Source organism: Parasteatoda tepidariorum, chromosome 4, assembly GCF_982258835.1.
Source record: "Parasteatoda tepidariorum strain Cologne lab strain chromosome 4, Ptep-v5.0, whole genome shotgun sequence".
NCBI classification, from domain to species: Eukaryota; Metazoa; Arthropoda; class Arachnida; order Araneae; family Theridiidae; genus Parasteatoda; species Parasteatoda tepidariorum.
The window spans coordinates 87,023,411-87,045,587 of record NC_141758.1 but is presented as its reverse complement, the minus strand read 5'-3'; the positions used below and the strand labels follow the sequence as shown (position 1 = coordinate 87,045,587).

The following is a 22,177-nucleotide window of genomic DNA, read 5'->3' as shown; positions in this document are numbered from 1 at the left end:
TATATCTCTTTTTTTCTATTGAATGACATTAAATTTTTGTAAAAAAGAAACAGTTAATCGGTGGATGTAAGAAGGTGAATGGGTTTGTAACACCAAAATATATAATAGAAGAAAACTTATTTTTGTTGTTGATTTTGGATTATATTTTATTATTTAGTTTTTATGTATTATTTGTGAAAAAGGAAAAATCACAAAACAATTAATTGCGAATTATTAATTAAGTGGTTTAAATTTTGACTAAAATGTGCAACAACTGTAGGATTACGTTGAATTAGGCTATAACTATAGTTAACACAACTAAAATAGTTGCTTTATTTGGTTTTTACGGAAATTCTAAAATGAATTTCATTTTTAATTTATATGCAAAATATTAAACGACTAATATTATTAAATGAAGGCTTTATTTAATGCAACAATTTTGGATCAAATTAAAGTAAAAAGTATCAGCACTAAGGGTGCCAGTGCTTAATATTGTAAAATTTTACTTGACAAAAATTCTGATAAACTGTAATAATTACAGTTTGCTGAATCACTATAACTTAATAAATATTAATGTGAAAAACAAGGTTCCGAATTTTATTACAATGTATAGTACACGAAAAAGAAAAAAAAGTGGACTTCCCTTGGCAACTTTTGATCTAATAATCGGATCACCACGTTCTAGGACTTAATCTTAATGGCTCGAGAAAATGACCATATATGTGCTAATTAGTTAGTACTGACGATATTTTAAATAACAAAATTAGACACAAAAATGTATTTAAAACGAATACGTTTTTAAAATTCGATTTCTCTAAATCTATTTGACTGATTTCTCTAAAATTCGCATTCTTTAAAATGAGGAAAAAAATTTTGCAACTTAAAATTAATTATTTTTTGACTAATACTAAATAAAATAATAAATTTTTATTAAAAGTTATTCCTTGTATGTTTTGTATCAACGAGTTTTATAATTTCCTTTTTCAATTCGCTTAAACAGTTCTCGAGATATGTACGAAAGGTGCAAAAAGTGAAATTAACGCTAAGAAGTCCAAACTTAGGGGACCACTCTTTAGACAAAATTATTGGAACCTTATTCCCCAAATTGAGAATAACCTTTAAATTTTGGGAATCCGTAATCCAAATCCGCCTAATGTTCATCCAGCGAAAGTACGCTTTCGTGTCTGATTTCGTAAATTAAAATATCGGGGTCACTAATTAATTAGCATATTTGACGCCACTTCCTCGAACCATTGAGATTGAGGTCTAGAACGTGAAGGTCTAATCATTAGATGAAAAGTTATTCAGGGTCCGTTTATTTTTTTGAGCGTTGTACTTAATACAGATATTCTAGTTAGATCCCAGAAAGCATGTATCCTTACGGCAACCTTGCTTCTTAATTTTCTTTTTATTGTTACAAAAATATTTGTACTAAAAACCTTTTTTCAATAAACCAAAAATATTGTAGTTTCAAACCTTTCATCCTAAAAAGATTTAAAATTATTTTTTAAAGCTTTCTTAAAAAGCATTGTCACTTAGGTTCATAATGATGTTTTGGCTGACGTCACACTAGCGATAGGATCAAATTGCATTGTCCATTAAAATTTCAAGACAAGGTAGATTTTAGCTGAGTATGCAAGACTACGAAAAGAAACCTTATAATTATCTAGATTTAAGATTATTTTCGCCTTGAGACTAGCTTTATTAAAGGATGTTTTTCACTCTTGAAGTCAACCTCCAGTTAAGGTTTTTATATGGGTTGTTTTCCAAGGTTTTTGATTAGGGTAATGTGCGTAGAATAGAGCAGATTGTCGCAGTTCTTGTTTTAAGGTCAGAAGGTTTATACGTAAACCGCATAACAAACCTTTTCAAATTTACATTAAAAAGTTTTTGCTGAGTTAAAATAAACCTTATTTTACTATGTGGGATAAAACGTATTTCATTGGATTGCCTGTTGTCTTAGCTAATTTCAAAACATTCTAATTAGATAATGAGAATGATCTGTGTGAAACATATATGCTTGTTTTTTTAATAGGTATCTTGCAGGATTCTGTATACCTGTACAAAGTATTCTAGGATGTGCACATACATGTGGATGTTTTGTGAAGGATTTTATCTCCATAAACTGATTGCAGCTGCTTTTGCTGAACAGAAGTCACTTCTTATGTTTTATTTCATTGGATGGAGTAAGTAAAATATGATTTTTTAAAATTATTTATTGAGATGTATTTATTCAGACAATGATACTCTCCGTTAGCCGGGCTCAAGCGAAAAATTGCCAAAGAATGTAGAATTCCGCCAAATTTCTTACAACCATAAGGGAAATGTTAGTTTTGGGGCCACGTGCTCCATTTTCTGAATTAATCCAAAACAAAGCACGTTTTCCTTTCTTTCTTCCATCTTAATTTTTGTAAACCAATTATTATAAGCATTCTTTTTGGGTTTTTTCTTTTGGACTTCTTTGTTTACAAATTCATTAATATTTGTTTATAGTTGAACTTGTTTTACTTACTATCAGTAAATATTTGTTTACAGTCGAACGTTTTCGACTTTTATTGAGTTGACTGTTTTGTCATTCGCTTCGCATGGCGACTTGACTCCCGTTTGGTTCACATTTACGCCCGGCTAACGGAAAAGTACCCTCTTTTCAAGTTAGTTTTACTGACCAAGTTACTGACCATGGTTAGTTTTGGAATACAAACATTTCTTGTCCCAGATCTTAAATCGATTACAAATGGAAAGTTCTTTATTTTCACACCAACATAAGGTTAATTAATCTTCTTAGAATTATTAATACACTATCCGAACTGTAAATGCTCAATTCTATATCCAAACTCAAAGTTTGACTGAAATATTGTAAGAAATTCTTAATGGTTATTGTGATTTATTTATTTCACTTATGAAACTAATTATTTTTATTTAAGTCAGTTAAATTAGTCAAACCTTTATTTCTCAACTAAAAGTTTTCATTTCGATTTCCCAACTATAAGTTCTTATTTTAATACTCTTACTGAAAATTTATTTCTATACCAACAGTAAGTTGATTCCATTTTCCCTATAAAAATTTTAATACACTATTTGAACTGTAAATTCTTAATTCTACATCCAAACTCAAATTTAGATTTTATTGGATTGAATAAATATCGGTAGAATTTCTTAATAATTATTGTTTTTTTATTTAATTCATTAAATTAACTATACTCATTTTAGTTCGTTTAGTTAGTCTAACATTTATTTCTCTATTTCTCCACTAAGCTTTCTCATATCGATTGCGCAGCTATAAGCTCTTAATTTCATGCTCTAAGTAAAAGTTCTTAATACTGATTTTCAAATGAAAGTTCTGAATTCTATTACCCAGCTGGAAATATTTGATAAACTATGCCAACTTTTAAGTTCTTAATTTCTTATCGAGACTCAAATTTCTTAATTCTATTTCTCAAGTTCTTACCTGAAAATCTCAATTTCATATTCCTTTCGGAAGTACTGAGTACTTTTGAAATTACTGACCAAGATAAAAGTCCCGAATTTCATTTTTCCTCAGAAATTTTTTAACTACTATATTTTAATCCCAATTTCTCAGTTTCCTTTTTTCTCATGAAAGCTTTCAGCTCCATGTCTCTATACAAAGTTCTTAATTCCAAATTAACTGTAAAACTTTAATTCCATATTATTTTTCAAATCTTAATTTGATATTAACTGTGAAATCATAAATTTGGAATGAACTGCAAAATCTAAATCCCTAATGATCTGTAAAAGTTTCATTCCATATTAACTGTTAAGTATTAATTCAAACTAACTATAAAATTTAGATCCCAAATTAACTGTGGAATCCTAATTCCATTTTAATAGTAAAATCTTAATTCCATATTTACTGTAAGTTTTTTACTTCATTTTCTGATTTCATAAATGTATTTGAATAGTTTATGTGGTTTTTCTTTTCTTTAATAACTTTAATTTTTCTTTATAAAATGTTATTTGGGGGGGGGGATTCAGCTTTCCTCTTGTTGACCTAATATTGTAAATCTTTAATTAATGAGCGGTGAATATGATTGCATTCATTACCATCGTCATTCATTTTACGTTTTGGTACCTATGTAAAATCAGGTTGACCGTCGAAGGTTGGAGCTATTTGACACCGAATATTTTCATATTGTAACCAGAGCTTATTTAATGAGAATTAAAATAAAAAGTTAATTTTAAACAAATTAGTATTAATATTTTTGAACAAATGATTAAATAAAATTTGTGGCTCAGTTCGTTTGCAAAAATAACTAAACATAAAAGAACTTTAAATTTATTATATTTCAGCAAAAACAGAAAAGAGTTATTTTAATGAAAAACCTTAAAAGAATATTCGCATATTTGATATATAGTTTTTAACTGTTGATTAAAAATTATGCTGTTTGGCCCCATTGTTTAGTTTTGCCTAAAATGGGCGACTGGATTTTACACAATTACCTACATTTTTTTTTAAAGTATTGGAATGAATATTCTGATTTAACTAAACATTTAAACAAACTGCAAAATTGTTGAAATTTTTTTTGTGCAAGCAAACAATAAAAAACTTGTATGAGATATTTCATTAAAATTAGTTTAAAAATGCTTCTGATTTAAAAAGAATCAATAGGTATATTAGCAATAACTTAACGGCTTAGCTATAAAAGTGTACCATAACAAAAATATAAATTTTTTTTATTTATTGTTATTTTCTGTAAGATGTCATGGAAGTTCTTTTGTCTGATAAAGTGGGCAGTGATCCAAAAAATTTAGAAACCTATGACTTAAACCATAGATACTTAATAAGCGATAAAACATATTTAAACATTCCCGTTTAAAAGAATTATACTGATTGAAGATAAAGATCCCTAGCAACAACTATACCTTGACCCCAGTTGGGCTTAAAATTGGCTCAATATGGGTTTTATAAGAACATGCACCGAAGGACCAATATTGGGATGTCAATATTTTGCAATATTGGTGCTAGAATATCCTGCATAGGGCCTACATTGGCCAACGTAGAACCTATATTGGCTAAATAATGGATATAAAATATCAGATGCATCTGATAATTCCATATAGGACCTATATTGGTTGAAAAGCGGCTGTAAAATATCGGGTGAATCAGAAAATTCTATATAGGGCCAATATCGGAAAAATAACGGCATTTGAACCTTATTGAGCCAAGTATCTTGAATACTGGCCCAATAAGGGCAAAAGTTATTTTACTGCTAGATTTAAATATATTTAGTTCTATATAACTTGGATATAACTTATTATATGTAACTCGAAGTTCAAAACAATACATTTCAAAATCAATAATTATATAAAATTATAAGGTGGATAGGAGATATTATAATATTAAAATTTCAAAATCAATAATAATATTATAATACCGCCCAACTTAAGAAAGGAAAAACTGTCTCTTTCAGAATAAATTTCTCCCAAAGGGGCGATTTAATAACAAGCAGCGATATATCATTCTTTTGATATATCTCAAAATATAAATTCTTGGCCTTGAGCAGACATGACGCTTTTCTGAAAAAGAAGTTGACATAAATGATAACCGTAGAGTTTCGAAATTATTAATGGTTCGAGAAAAATAATTTCCTAAATAGTTCTAAATACCATCATAAATTTAAATTACTAAACTTCCAAGCTGTTATACGATCTCATTTAGCTCGGACAACTAATTATAAGTAATATCGATGACTGCATTTTTATCGTGATCGAGATTTATAAAGGAATTTAGAATTTAAAATGAATTTGGGCAAAATTGAGTCATGAACGCTTATTTTCCCTTTTTAGAATTTTGAAGTGAGATACTAGAAAGTGATAAAAGTGCAATTCATAAATATTTAGATATAGATATAATAATTAGAATGTACAGACATAATAATTGCAATTAAAAGGTATAATAACGGGAGAAACAGATATAAGAAGTAGAATAAAGGGGTATAATAATTTAAAAAAACAGACACAATATGTCATTCATTAACTGACAAATTCACTGTCGTTCACTAATTAATATGTTGATTGTTATGCATGTTAATGTATGATTTTGATTGAAATTGTCTAAAATGTAAGATTAATAAATTAATGATTTTTTTTTAGTTTTTCCAATCTTTCCAGTTGTAACAGTTGGAATATTAAGATGGTCATTTGCAGATGAGCAGTAAGTAAATTGAAGTGATTTACATAATAAGAAAACAATTTTAGTATGTTTTTTTTTTTAAAAAAAATTTCTTCAAATTTTTAGATGCTGGGCTGTACCCGTAAAGCCATACGAATGGGTAGCTCATAGCTTAAACTTGCTCAGTTTAATTGTAAGTATGTATTTTGTAAGTTATAAAAGTAATTGATATCAGATTTATTTAATTGATTTTCTACATTTTTCTTGAAGAATGGTTAATTAAAATTGAGATTTTTTTTTAAAATCATTCAATCAAAGATTTAACTTCCCTCAAAGATTTAGGGGGAAAAAAACAGATTCCACAACCCAGCTATTGCTGTTAATTATTTTTCCTCTGTTTTTGTTCATTTTTGACTTGTTCATTATATTATTTGTTCAGCAATATAGTTTCTAGCATTCGATTTTTTTTCCTCGTCAAAAAAAATATTAACTACACCAAAGTAGCGTAATTATTATTAAACTCAATCAGCTCTAAAAAGTGAAAAATAAAACTTTATTCTTAATTCGGTTTAAAAAATTTCTATTAAAAATAATTTTTCAGCAAAAATTCTAACGTTTTGTAAAAAAATAACTACTTATAATTGTACATATAACTTGATGAAAGTATACTGTAAAAAAAGAGATGCTCAAATTTCATAAAATGTTTTCGTTTTTGACGAAACTGTATCCTGGTGTATGCTCGGAAAAAAAAACTGTTTAAGTGATGAAATAACTCGTCATTTAAAATATATATATATATATATATATATATATATATATATATCTTTCGTCATTCTAACTTTTCAAAAAAAACTTGTAACGCCTTCTAATGTAGCTAACGTTCCTAACAATCACTTCAACTCATGCACCTTGAACGATGACAATGTCGCTAAAACAACCCAGGAAGGAGAGATAGATAAATTAGACACATTGCGGGATTCAAACCCGGGATCTATCCGGTACCATACGAACTCTTTGACCGTCGTGCAAGTCAGTAGGCTTGTAGCGTCACTTAATTTGCGATCGTGTAGCCTTCATTCTAGTTTCATCATTCTAGTTAACAATCTCCCACAATGCACTGCGATGAGGTTTTGAAATGAGGAAACATTTTCGTCATATATTTGAGAGTTGCGTTTTGTCACAAATCACCTTATTTCATGACGAAATAATTCTCAAAATTAATCGAACATAATATAAGGATCGCTGAATCGTCAAAGGTGAGAGTTTTATTTCTGAGAGTGTATTATGATTAGCTTTCATGTTTTGAAGAGATAACTATTACTTAAAATGTAAGGTTATTTAACACTACTTTTGGGTATAATGGATTTAAATGTTAAAAAAAATCTATAATGTTAAGATTGCGTTGGCAAATTTCAATAAGTTTTTTAATAAATTCTGGCTCTCAATTAATGACAAATTTACCCGTTTGTATCAAAAAAAGTTTTAAAAAAACTCTCGATGCTGCACTTGCTTGCAGTTATTTAAATTTAAGAGAAACGGTTATTCACCACTGAAATTTCTCCAAACTGAGAAAATTAATTATTGATAAATTTTTGAATATGAATGAAAAAACATTTTCGAACTACTTTTTTTTTTATTTTAGTACAAATATAACTCCGATAAACTCACATATTTTTTAATGCTTATAAGACTGTTTTCTATAATTAAAAAATTCTATAATGTACTTTTGCTTGTAATTTGCTTGAGTCTCAGAAAAAAATACATAAGAGGACATTCTGTGGCAAAAGTTTGCGTAGCATGATTGCACTGCTCTTCTGTTAGTTACATTTTTCACAGTTTTTAAGTTGTTAATAAAAAGAAATTTCTTTTAAAATTGTCCCTTAGAAGTTGCTTAGTGGTGCATGCAAAAGGTAATTATTTTTAGTTTGTTTTTTATTTTGTTTCGTGGCTTAATTATTCCTTCTGTAGTACCAGAAATTTTTTTTAACCAGCTTAGTAAAAAATGAATTTAATTTATTTATTGAAGTATGGAATTGTTTAACAAAGTGGCAAAAATTGAATCTAAAAGTAAAGTGAAATTTCAAACGAAAAAATATTCTAAATTTAATTAAAAAAAATCTTTTTTTACCTCAGAAATAATTTGCATAAGAAAAAAATAAGGCAATTTTAGAGTATTTATATGTTAATGAAATATGATATTTTATTTACATTAAAATGTTACGAAATTTTACTTAAATTTCTTTCAGTTGAATCTGATGTTTTTAATAAATATAATAAGAGTTTTATGGACAAAGCTCCGAGCAACTCATGCCAATGAACCTAGCCAATTCAGGTAAGGTATAATTAATATTACATCCATCTGAAATCTGTTCTTCAAAAGAATTCATTATGTTAATTAGCATGTTGTTTCAAAGTTCCAGATTTAAAATAACTTCCCTATAATGTATAGTGCGCAAAACTAATATACGGACCACCCTGAATAGCTTTTGATCTTAATTGTTTGAAGATATGACCTCAAATATGTTAATTAATTAGTACAGACGACATTTAAGTACGAAATCAGGCACTAAAACATGCTTTCTCTTTATAAAACATACCTTCTTTTCGGCGGATTTGGATGTGTGACCCCTTAATGTTAATTTCTGTTGGAAAAAAGGTATGTTTATTCAGAGAAAGTAGTGTATACGTCTGATTTTGTAAATTAAAATATCGTCTGCACTAATTAATTCGTATGCTTCAGGTCCCCTTTTCGAGCCATTAATATTGACTGCTAGAGCGGGAAAATCCGATCATTAGATCAAACGTTATTTTGGGTGGTCCGTTTATTTTTTTGTTCACCGCATCCTTTGCTACCTTTACAAGGTTAATTACCACTCGTGGTATTTGAAAATGAAGTTAAAAAAATACATACGCATTAATGATCACCAATGAATATAGCTAGTGATATCGGCACAATAAAAAATATTGATTTATAGGTATAGGTACAGTTATAGGTCTCGTCGTAGACTAAATATATTTTCAAGTACCGAACTGTAGTTATCGCGAAAAGAAAATTACATTAAATTGACAAAATAAAAATTGTTTCAATGAATTAGTGGGACTACTAAAACTGTGCTTATTCTTACGAAATAATTTTGCAATGAAGTCACTAAATTGATACTAATACTTACAAAAACGTGTGTTGTCAGTAAGCAAACAAGCGAAAATGAATAAATATATATAAATAAGACTATGGCACTGAAAAAGTAAATAAAAAATGCAATTGCATGCACCATGAAAAATATTTTTGTTTACTTCAGCACCAAAAATGGTGTAAGCTATTTTTTTACTGCGTAAATAAAAAGGAACAGGAAAATTCAAATATGTTTGATTGACGAAGTAAAAGGATAGGTAAAAGGCTTTTGTTTGTACCATCAGGGAATCAAACTAGTTTCAATATTTTTAACACCGCATTCTTTACCGGTTATTTGGTTTATTTCTATACCATTTGCATTTTTTCTTTGTCAAAATAAGGATTTTTGACCTTTCATATGCATAAATTTTTTTTAAAATTGTAATAAAGAGCAGTGTAGATCAGGGGATAGAACTCTACAATGAATTGACCTAGGTTCGATCCCAGTGTCGACTGCTCGATTCGAATTCTGCCCGCTGCTAGCACGGACCACAGTGCTGACGTAAAATATCCTCAGTGGTAGACGGATCGTGGGTGAGAGTCTCTTTGCCATCAGGCTAACCGTGGTGTTTGTCATCATGTAGTGCAAATGCGGGTTAGTTCCATCAAAAAAACTTCCACGACGAAAAATTTCTTCCAATACTTGATCCAGAAGTTCCTCTGTCTTCTGGATTGGATTCGAAATTACAAGGCTACAGAGTTGGACGCTAGTAGTGAACCCAAAAATTGGATCGGCTGTTCAACGACGGTTATAAAATTTAAAAAAGTTGCAAAAGGATTGAAGAAAAATCTATGGGAAAGGGGCAATTGAGAAACTTTTTACTTTAATCATTCAATATGAGCACATCATTTAAAGGTTGTTCTTTTCTTTTTAGGAAAGCTGTCCGAGCTACTCTGGTACTCGTCCCACTGTTTGGATTGCATTTCTTTTTCGGAATGTACAGACCGCAATCTGGAGAGTGTTTTGTTTTGGAGGCCTATTCATTTTTCGGTTATGCAATGGATGGATTACAAGTATGTAATTTATTTAAATTTTCACAATATGTATACTCGTACTTTTTAAACAAGAACATACCCTTATTTTTAATCTGCTGTTTTGTAAATTCCGATCTTATTTTTTCTTCTGCGATTACTTACTTCTCGAACTTTTCAGCGATTCTGGAAAAAAAAACACCCAAGACAAAATTAATTTCGGACGTTAATTATAAATTAATTACTGATGGTGCCTTAAACAGGAAGTAAGGGTATAATTTTAAACAATACATACCATAATCTTGTTGCAAAGTATCAATGTTTTAAAACGGACATTTAGCTTAAATGTTTTTAAAAAAGGTTTTTTTTAATATTTTCTTTGGATATTGCAACTTTGGTAAAATTTTTCCCTCTACATAAAAATTATTAAAATTGATGAATAATTCTTAATCTTAGCCATTCTTTATGATCCCAAACAAGGCAACGTTGTATTTGTTTTTACTTTTTGCAGCACAGTTTGACTGAAAATTTTTGACGGCAGCATAATAGACACAACGACCTTAGATCATATATTCCAAATAAATATGATTATTTGAACTCTAAGTTGTTTAACATACAGCGGTTGCTAAAAAACGGTAGATCTTTAGAAATAAAAACCTTTACTTTTTGAGTGGTTTGCTATATTTTAGGAAAATGAGCTGCTAAACTGGCAACATTGCGCCGGATAGGATTTGTTAAAAATTAAATTACAAATGCTTTTCATATTCACAATACTATGACTTTTCTTCAAAGAGATATTTTCATAATAAGCGAAGTGGCCGTTAGTATGTACGAGGATCAAATTTACGAGAGATTATTTTAATTGTAGCAGACGATTTTTATTCTCTCTGTCATGGAAACAATAGAACTTATCTAGAGTTAAAATAATTGTTTTGTGGTTTTTAGTTCTTCGTTCGTTCTCCTTCTAGTGTGTTGAATCACGAGTGTAACGTTACAGTTCACAATGCATAATAATTAAATTTTTGACAATAGAAAATGTCAGACCTATTGAAAGTTTGCTCAGATTACATATATATATATATATATATATATATATATATATATATATATATATATATATATATATATATATATATATATATATATATATATATATATATATATATATATATATATATATATATATATATATATATATATATATATATATATATATACATAAAAAGACGAAAAGAAGTACTTGTTTCATGCTCTTCGACCGACCACGAATGAGACTTTCGACAGAGAAAAATGACCAAGTTTGTGAACTTAGTTATAACGATGACAAATTAATCGCCGATCTAGAAATTAGTGCTATAACAGTGATGAGTTATAGAAATGTGCAAAGTATGATTCATGACGACCTGAAATATCATAAAATTTCAACGGTGGGTGCCTGGAATTTCGAACGCAAATCAAAATGATACAAGAAAAGTCATTTTATAACCGTCGTTGAACAGCCAACCCAATTTTAAGTTTACGACAACGAATGCTCAACTCAGTAGCCTTGTAATTTTGAGCCAAATCCAGAAGACAAAGGAATTCCAAGATCAAATATTGGGAGAAGCTTGCCTGCGTGGAATGCTTTTTGATAGAAATAACCCGCATTTGCGTTATAGGGAGAGGAAAACCAAGAACTTCTCCCACGGTCAGCACGACGAGAAAGAACTCTAACTCACGATCCGACTACCACATGTTTCGTCAGCTCTGAGGTCAGTGTGAGTCATGTGCGAAATTCGTATCGACCAACCAAAGCTGGGATTCGAACCCGATTCATCACATTAGAGACGAACGCTCTATTCCACCACGGTTCTAGTTTTTCAGTTGGCAAAGATTTGAGCTGTGATCATTTTCTAAAGTACTCATTTTGAGCTCTTCCCATTTCTTTAAATAGGTTTTTTGAGCTGTATGTCCATCTTCTTAAATGCATATTTTGAACTATCTCCCAAGTGAGAAACTCGTCGGCGATATTTTTCGGAATTTTAATTAGAACCAAGTTTAGAAAAAACACTATCAATAAAAATGTAATCAGAATAAAGCAAAAAAAGTATTCATGAAAAAAACTAGTTTTTCCAATGTTTATTCAAATGTCTAACAAAATAAAAACCAGCAAATGAAAAACAATAAATTCTATAGTAAAAAAGTGATTTTTTCTTCTCAAATAAATTTAGGAGTAAAAAAGTTAAGAAATTAATTTTTAATAAATAAGGGAAGCGTATTTTTTAAAAATTTAAGAAACAGCAAAATTGAAATTTCGAAAAGAAATTAATTGTTCTTGCTTTTGAACAGTCAAGCTTTTTTAGGGTATCTTCGAAACCTTTTTTTTACAGTACATCTAAAATGTGTGATTTTTTTTGGGGGGGGGGGGGGAAAGTAACTGTTTTCTAAAATGATTTAAACTAAACTGCAGACGCGGGGGAACATATATCTCTATAACTAAAGCACATTTTTTTTCTTTCATCTGAAGAATTTTTCTGACACATACCAAAAGATTTCTTATGTTTATAAGAAAAACAGACGTTCACTGAGGAAAGAAAAAACAGATTTTAGAATACATATTCATTCCACTAGGACAGAATAAAAAAAATAGTATTGAAATTTGATTTTGCATTCACTTTAAAATACATACCGTGCTTTTCATTTAACGTTTCCCTTTCTACTTTAAATTGAAATTTTCCTAAAACATATATCTGGCTTTCTGTTCTGCTTTATATTAGGATTTGTTTCAAGCACAACGTAAAGCTTTTCAATTTTTAATGTAGCGAGAAATACAATACGCGTTTTCTAAGACTTTAATAAAAAACAGACGTAAATGTATGCGTAGTTCTCTTATAGTTCGATAATGATTAGAAATAAATCCTATGTCAGCATGCATTATTAATGATAGTTTATGTATTCCTGATTTAAAATAAAGCAAATTGCTTAGAAATGAATATTTTAAACGGTAATGTTATCTTATTTGATTTATCTGGCTATGAAATAACATCTTCCTATTTTGTCATTTCGTAAGAGGCACCATAACAACTGTTTTGGGTGTTGACATGTACTTTACACGTTGAATGTTTCTACTTGTTGTTGAGTTATTGGATGTTGAATTGATACACAAAAACTACGATTCTCAGTACAATGGAATAAAAAAATAACTTTCAATAATTAGTTAGACTGTTAAACTTGAAGTAAAAAACACCATGCGGGCCGCTTTGCAGCCGAAGAAATAAAACAATAGAGTTAAAATTAGACATGCTGAAAGGATTATTCTTATTTATGAATTTGATGAAGTTTTCTTCGAAATGCTAATTATTTCAAAATTTATGGTGAGGAGTTTTTTAGCAAAATTTCTCCAACTTTTTCCTTGTATTAAACGTTACTATTTAGTCATTGTAGTAGGAAATTTTTTTTTTATCCTTCCTTGATATCCTCATTTTTTAATCTTGTTTTTAGCTAGTGTAATAATTAAAAAATCAAAATAAAATATAATATTTTTGAAAACCTCGTTTTTGTAGTGGAGAATAATAATTAAAAAATAAAAATTTGAAAAACGAAAAACGTGGGGAGCATGAAATTCATAACAGTAATGTTATATTAGTGTGTGTATGTGTGCTCATGTGTATGTGTATCTGTAGTTGCAATTGTACCTGAATGTGGATGTGGAATATGTTTGTGTATATGCATGTGCATGTGGATGTGGATGTGGCTGAGCATGTGTATGAGTAAGAAAATGTGTATATGTATGTGTATATGTACTGTTATGTATTTAATGCACCCCACGTTTTTCGTCTTTCAAATTATTATTCTTTAATTATTATTCTCCACTACAAAAACGTGGTTTTTAAAAATATTATTTTTTATTTGATTTTTTTTTTTGTACTCACTTCCAAAATCTCAATTTTTTCACTCACTGTACACAAAACTTTTCAACTGACATGTGACACTAATTTGAAATAATCGAATCGACAACAAAAGACAATCGCGAAAATAATAATTTTTTCCATAATTTTAATTTTATTTTACTTTGTATGTCGTCATTCTCTTCTTTTTCATGCATTGTCATCTAATTCTGAACTATGTGCCAAATTTGAAGTCTGTACTTAGTCGGGATGCTAGTTTAAAATCGATTACAAAATTCCACCCGCACAGAAATACACGAAGGCAAGTTAATATAAATGTGGTAAAAAAATAGAGATGTTGAGACAGTGAAAGAGAAATGCTGAAATATTGACAAAATAATTTTTAAAAATATAGAAAAATAATAACTGAAGATGGGGGGAGCCCTTTAATTAAGCAAAAAGTAAAATGAAACGAATTTAAATGTTGTAATGATTAATATGAATTAGTATGAAACTTCATACAATTTAATAATATTTTAATCGCGAACGCTATTTGTTGCTATGAATTATGCTTTATTAACCTTTCATTTCTTCCCACAGTCATCAAATATTCTGCTAAAATTACCTTAATTTAATTAATTACCATTAATTAAAATAACATTTCTGGTAAAAAAAAAGATTCATATTTCTGATTAATAAAACCACAATATACGGTATTTAAATCCTTCATGTGCTTACTTTTCCATTCGTATGGTAATGGTTTTTCGTAAATTCTGGTTTTCAATATTATAGTTCCTGTTTCCAAAAGTTTAGTAACTGAAGGGTAAATTTATCTGAATAAGTGTTTTGTATGATATGTTCTAAAGTGCCATGAAAAAATTATCGAATTTTATTGCTTATAGTAAAAGCATATTTTATTGCTAACTTTACCCAAAATTATGTCCATACCGCATCGGTAAAAATTACGGAGCTTTTTGGCATTCTTATCGAAACATTTTGGTAACTCTTATAGAATATTTGTTTCAGATTCTTACTGTCCTCATGAGAAAAATATAAACTTTTAAGCATTCATGTTGGCAACTTCGGTATTTCAATTCGTTGTTGCCAACGCGAATACAGGAATAAGCACAGTTTTTTGGTCCCCGTGTAGGAGAAACGTATATGTAGGTACCGAAAAATACTGTTACAGTTCGAAAACTATTTGAATGCTTCGAGTTTTCTTTTTTTTTCTTTCGTGGAGTTCATATTAGAATCCACTTTAAATTTTGAGAGAAAAAAATATTAATTAATTATTATGAAAAAATTGTTTATTAATTATTTAAATTATTAAAATTACTATTTTGAATAAAAAATTAATATTTTGAGTAAAATAATAATTATTTTGAGTGAAAATAATTATTATTTTGAGAAAAATAGTTATTATTTTCAGTAAAAAAAAATTATTTTTAAAAAATTATGAATTATTATCTGTTCACTCGATAATACTTTATTATTTATATTTCACTGCTATGCACCATGGTATTTGTTTTTAGAATAATTAAAAATAAGTTTACTAAAGCATATGAAAAACAATAAACAAAGAAATATTTTTTTAAGGTTATTTATTATGGACCCTACTTTACATGCATGGACCATAATGTGCTTTAATCCATTATGTACCCTACTTTACATGCTGTGTGAAAATTAATTTAGCATCAATTTATACGAAATTGATAAAGTAAATTTGCATATTAATGCAAATTTACTAAGAATACTTTAAGTGAAAATGTATGTCTCAATTAAATTGTTTTGTGCCAAATATTGCTTTATCACATCATTTTTATTATTATTTAGTAGAAAAATGTTCCCCAAATATTTTTAAAAAAAGATCCGTTATGAATCCCTCTTGGCTATCTGCACTCATGAGAAAGCTTCGCGTTGTGATTAAATTGTTTCGAGATACTTTGATATATTATTCTTTAATTTTCATATTTTAGAGTATATATTTTACTTACAAATTGCTTCAAACTTTTAAGTGAAATTTCATGTTTCAAAATAGATTTTTTTTTAATTGCTGGTAAAAATTTTCTTTGTAAAATTTTTCGCCTCCTATAAAAATAAATGGTTGCTAGAGTTTCCACTTTGTATTTGTCTTGTTTGTTGATTGATTAATTTTTTTCTTTCTTATTTACAGGGCCTTCTGGTCTCTCTTATATTCTGTTATTTAAACGGAGAGGTATGTTTATTAAAATTACATTCTTTGTTTGCATGTACATTTACATTCTTGTTAGTCTTTTCAGCCTAATTAAAACTTAACGTGATTAAAATGACTAACAAACTAGAAAGTAACAAATAAAAAAAAAGTTGATGATAGGTAAAATAACCAAATTTTAGCAAAGTAATTGATTTCGATTGTTTTTAAGTTTCTTTTTTGATAAAAATTTATTTTTTGTATTAATGGCAAGAACGGATAAACTACAGGAAATTTTAGTTTTCATGAAACATTTTCATAAGATCAATAGTTACTAAGGAAGTATTTATTTTTTAAGAGCAGTTGAAAGTGTTTATTATAGCGTTTATTAAGGCAGTGTTGATGCAGGAAAAAAAGACTAATTCAAGGAAATTTAGATTATATCGCAAAAAAATTTTGCACTATATTTGAAAAAAAAAATTAACGTTATTATAAAATAAAATGTTGTAATATAAAATGTAATATAAAATGTAATAAAATAAAATTTTTGCGAAAAATAAAACAATAAGGGAATGTTTTCATACAAGTTTCGCTGTTTTTCTGTGAAACTTTGAATCGTTATTCTTTTCAATTCTTTTATCGTTATTCTTGTTTTTAAACACTAACTTTCAAGTATTAAAACGCAGTGTTAAATATTAGATTAACCATTAGTAATTAATCTTTATAGTATTTTAAAGGAAAATGGGTAAATGCAACTCAGGAAAAAGAGAACTGTTGAAATTAATTAACTGCTGATAAAAAATATGACGTGTTATCGTTGCAGCTATTACGCTTCGTTTATCATCCCACCTGAATAAATTTTCTGATCATTTTTGGATGTCTTCAAGCGACCTGATTAGCTGCTGAGTCGTGGCATAAACAAAAGTCATGATTTAGCAGTCAATCAGGTTCGACACCCAAGCGCGCCGTCACTTGACACGACCCATTCTTTGTGTCGATACTTAAAGACTGATTAATTTAACCCTATTATTATTAATACTTTAAACCATAATAACTTACAAAGTTGCGATAACTATAATATTTTTTTTTAAGTTGAAAAATTATAATCAAGTTAAAAAATGATTGTTTTGCTATCTTTTTTTAACTTGATTACAATGGTGACGTGCGTGTCTATAACTACATCATGGTTTAATTTTGCGTTTGATTCGAAATATCTACCAAAATTAATTCAAATTATATTTAAAGTTTACTGATAAACAATTAAAATAACTTTATATTTATAAAAATAATTTTTAACCCTCCGAGAGCTAGCGCCGGCTTTTCTGCACTTTTGGATGCAGGCTTAAGTGTAAAAAACCGGTTTCTGTTACTGAATTGTACGTGATGGGAATAATATATATTATTTAATTACTCAGGGGATCAACGCTTCGAGGGTTGAAATAAGCCCCATTAAAGGAAGGAACGCAAATGTTTTATTTTTGCACATCATAGGTAAGGACGGCAAATTTTCACATAGTATGAATCATTTAAAAATAAATAAATAGATAAATAAAATAAAATGAAACTCTAACATTTTCAGATCAGCAGTATATTTTTTACTTGTATTGACATCAAATTTTGTGGAGAATTACTTGAATGAAAATAGATGTGAGAAGTGTGGAAAACACCTTGCTTTCTTGGTGACCTCGTTCCGTCTGATTCATTTCCCCCTTTCTTGTCCAATCTTCATCGGAATTGAAAATTCTTATGAATACACTTTATATAAATTTTCTTTTGAGTGAAAATATCGTTAAATTGTAATAATAAATCAATTTAATTCAGAAAGCTTTCATGCTTCTTTGTAATAAGCACCTTAAGACGAACCTTTTCTTTCATAGCTGGTATTTGATAAAATCTAGTGGAATTAAATTATCACCAAGTTTGAAGTCAAAAGTTTAAAAAAATAATGCTCGCAGAAAAGTTTTGATACGCCAGAATATAAATGATTGATAGATACTTTATTTACGTCGCACTATAGAGCTGTACTATGGGCTATTGGAGATGGTCTGGTCCCTGAGGATGATCCGAAGACATGCCATCGCAATTTTGATCCTCTGTAAATGGATTCAAAGCATAAATGGAAACTATAGTTGGCATCGCGCCAAAACCATGAATCTTCCAATTCGAATATAGTTTTATTTAAATACGTTTTTTTGAAGTGAAACTTCTAATGCGACTTGGTTGCGTTAAACGTTTAACGCTACCCTGGCAACGAGCGGCCTGTGATCCTTGCAGGAGATTTTAATGTGAATTTCTCGTTGTCTGAAGCTGAAACATTGCTAACCTTCCTTAAAGACAAATTTAGATTGGAAATGATAAATGGTAAGAATGATCCAACAATCAAAGGGGGAACTACCATTGATGGAGTTTTTGCAAGAAATATTGAAAAAATAGAACTCAAACATTTCGTATCTTACTTTAGTTATCATAATCCCATTGTAAATGTTATAGATTTGGATATTTTTCCACTCAAAAATGATAATTAAAAGATGCGATCATTTGTGAATTGTAAGCAATGTTAATAAAGTTTGTCTTAAAGAAACAATATGATTTCACTAAAAATCAATTTCTACCCCTTCCTATTTTCATTTCCACATTACAAAGTTTCACTTCTTCCGCGCGGAGGGACTCCACGCACTATTTTTTTTTATTGTTTTTTGGTCAAGAATACTAAGCCGAAGACAAGGATATGAAATTATCTGGAATATGTTTTATTTTGTATATATAGTAGTATAAACTTTTAACAAGTTATCGTCAAAAGTAACTTATTTCAGATACTTGATTTTGGTGTGATGTTTGACACATGCCAAGAAATAATTTTTATTGTTAATCTTTTGAAGCACTGCACTCAAAGTTTTAAATATTTCTTATTAGAGCACATTCCCACTCAAAATCCCCTTAATTTAGATCCCTTTAATTTATTATTGTCTCTCATTTTTTACATATTTAAAATTCGAACGTCATTTCATTAGATGAGTTTTCAAAATTTATAATTAAGAACGCGATATATTAAACTAAAACAATTTCCTTAAGTATTATTCTTAACCCAATTATTATTTTGCTATGATTCAGTTTAAAATATTTTTTTTATATTTACTTTGGCAATTAGATTCAGTGTCTACTTTTGCGTTCCTTCCACCGACTGCAAGTTCGGAGAAAGTTATTAGCTTCATCAGAATTTCGCCGATCCACGCGTTCAGATCACATGACTAGCAAGAAATCACCCTTCGCTCCATAAAACAGTATGTTTATTTTTAATATTTAGCAATTTAAAATTTTATAAAATAGCTTTGTAGATGCGGTACTTATTTTTTTATATTGTGACTTAGCTTACTGCTTAACTCGTATGTTTCTCGAACAAAAAATAATATATTTTGTTAATTAAATGATCTTTATTTACGGCATGTAAGTGACGAAAAATAAATACTTTTGATGTTGTTATTTTATTGTAATTTTTGGTGAGCAAAGTGATATTGTACTTCAATCTCTCTTTTTGGTCCAGTTATAAAACTACCTACTAAACTACTAACTAAATAAAACTACTAACTAAATTAGGGTTAATATATCCTAAATGCAATAGAATAAGAATGTATTAATTCTGATACCTGATACATTAGGTATTAATTATTATATATATATTTTTAGCTTATTCTTTATTTTTGCTTCCAATTATTGAGTTTATGGATATATGTTTCAGAAAGGAAGTAAATATTAAAAAAAGTAATTAATAATTTAGTTCTCCTTCATATGATTCCCCAGAATTGAAACTTGGAATATTTTTTTAGTTGTTTTTGCTTTTTTCGATTTTTTTGAATTCAGTTTTTAGTTATAAGGTACCTCGTTTTGCACTTAACTATACAGAGAAAAAGTTCTGGTAAAATTATCGTAATATATGCTAATAGACATTTCTGGTAAAAAAAATCATAATTCTGGTACTAAAAATACATTTATACATTTTTCTCAGTGTACAAGAAACCCCGCTAAAATAGGACTTTGTACATAGCTTTAAATTTTTGATTTAGTTGTTACTCATATTTCCGGTGATTTTACATTATTACATTTAGAGTTCTTAGATGCCACATTTAAACGTGCTATAAAGAATCTCAATGCATCGGCAATTTAATGCATAACTTACATTTTTTTTATTGATTGTTTCCCTTTTTTCTGATTTTATGTAATTAAACGTATGAGTTTAGTTTGCCTCTTTTTAGATCAGCTACATATTCTGCTGTTTAATTATTAGCACTTAATTGTGACATCAATATTGCTACAATTAGCATTTACCGATAGTTATTCTTGTCGTTGCCATTTCTTGTTTTAGTTTATGAAACACGGTTTAAAAGTACTCAGAAACATAAGTATTCAGTAGGTTACATAAAGTAGGAAACATGCATATTAGCGACAATTTTTTAAATCAATATATCATATTGTCAGTTTGTTTTCAACTGCTTTACTGATAATTAGTTTAATTCTCTCCTTTTTAGATTTATCGGCAATACGCACGTAGCATGATACGTAAATTTAACGTAACATTTTGGGAAATTGGTAAAGTCAATACGCTTTATACGTAAATTTCACGTAATATTGACCAATTGATATTATAATTGAGATATTAGGTAATAAAATTTTGGTATATTTTACAGAATATTAACAGAATGGATTTTACAGCTAGTTTCAGTATATATTACGAATGTTTGACGAAAAAAATACTATTAAGATTTAGTAAAAATTCTTCTAAGTATTTTAATTATTATTGACGAAACAAATTTACCATTTAAATTTCGGTAAGAAAGTTTTCGTACATTTTACGTAATAATGTTGGCGTATATTTTACCATTTAGAATTTTTTTAAAAAAGGCTTCCTCAGAATATTAACATAATAGATTTTACCAACTCACTACAATGAAATTTACAGATAGTTTTGATATATATTACGAATGTTTGACGAAAAAAAATTACTATTAAGATTTAGTAAAAATCCTGTGTATTTTACTTATTGACGAAACAAATTCACAATTTAAATTTCGATAAGAACGTTTTTGCACATTTTACGTAATAATGTTGGAGTATATTTTCCCATTTACATTTTTTTAAAAAAAAGTTTCCATATATTGTACGTAATACTCAAAAAATAAATTTACTATTTCATTTCGGTAAGAATATGTTGGTATATTTTACAGAATATTAACAGAATGGATTTTACCGACTCATTACAATGGATTCTGCAGATACTTCTAGTATATATTATGAATGTTTGACGAAAAAAAAATTGAAATTAAGATTTAGTAAAAATCTTTCTATGTATTTTACTTATTATTGATGAAACAAATTTACCATTTAAATTTCGGTAAGAAAGTTTTCGTACATTTTACGTAATAATGTTGATGCATATTTTACCATTTAGATTTAATTAAAAAAAGCTTCCACAGAATATTAACATAATAGATTTTACCAACTCACTACAATGGATCTTACAGATACTTTTAGTATATATTACGAATGTTTGACGGAAAAAAAATAATATTAAGATTTAGTAACAATCCTTCGATGTATTTTACTTATTATTGACGAAACAAATTTACCATTTAAATTTCGGTAAGAAAGTTTTCGTATATTTTACTTAATAAAGTTGATGCATATTTTACCATTTAGATTTAGTTAAGAAAAGCTTCTACAGAATAGATTTTACCAACTCACTTCAATGGATCTTACAGATAGTTTTAATATATATTACGAATGTTTAACGAAAAAAAATTACTATTAAGATTTAGTAAAAATCCTGTGTATTTTACTTATTATTGACGAAACAAATTTACCAATTAAATTTCGGTAAGAATGTTTTTGTACAT

The 22,177-nt window shown here is 28.3% G+C and overlaps 1 protein-coding gene across 2 annotated transcripts in view; it reads left to right on the top strand.

The window, feature by feature from the left end:
* LOC107439555 (calcitonin gene-related peptide type 1 receptor-like) overlaps positions 1–22,177 on the top strand; it is a 127,869-nt gene that overhangs the window by 101,110 nt on the left and 4,582 nt on the right. Inside the window, exons 8-14 of one of the 2 annotated variants that reach the window (XM_087161546.1) lie at positions 2,015–2,165; positions 6,091–6,151; positions 6,236–6,302; positions 8,356–8,441; positions 10,157–10,295; positions 16,293–16,334; positions 19,438–19,570. In XM_087161546.1, the coding sequence (XP_087017672.1) occupies positions 2,015–2,165; positions 6,091–6,151; positions 6,236–6,302; positions 8,356–8,441; positions 10,157–10,295; positions 16,293–16,334; positions 19,438–19,566 (675 nt within the window). In that variant the 3' untranslated portion in view covers positions 19,567–19,570. The remainder of the gene's footprint in view (positions 1–2,014; positions 2,166–6,090; positions 6,152–6,235; positions 6,303–8,355; positions 8,442–10,156; positions 10,296–16,292; positions 16,335–19,437; positions 19,571–22,177) is intronic. The other variant, XM_087161545.1, reaches the window with a different exon arrangement.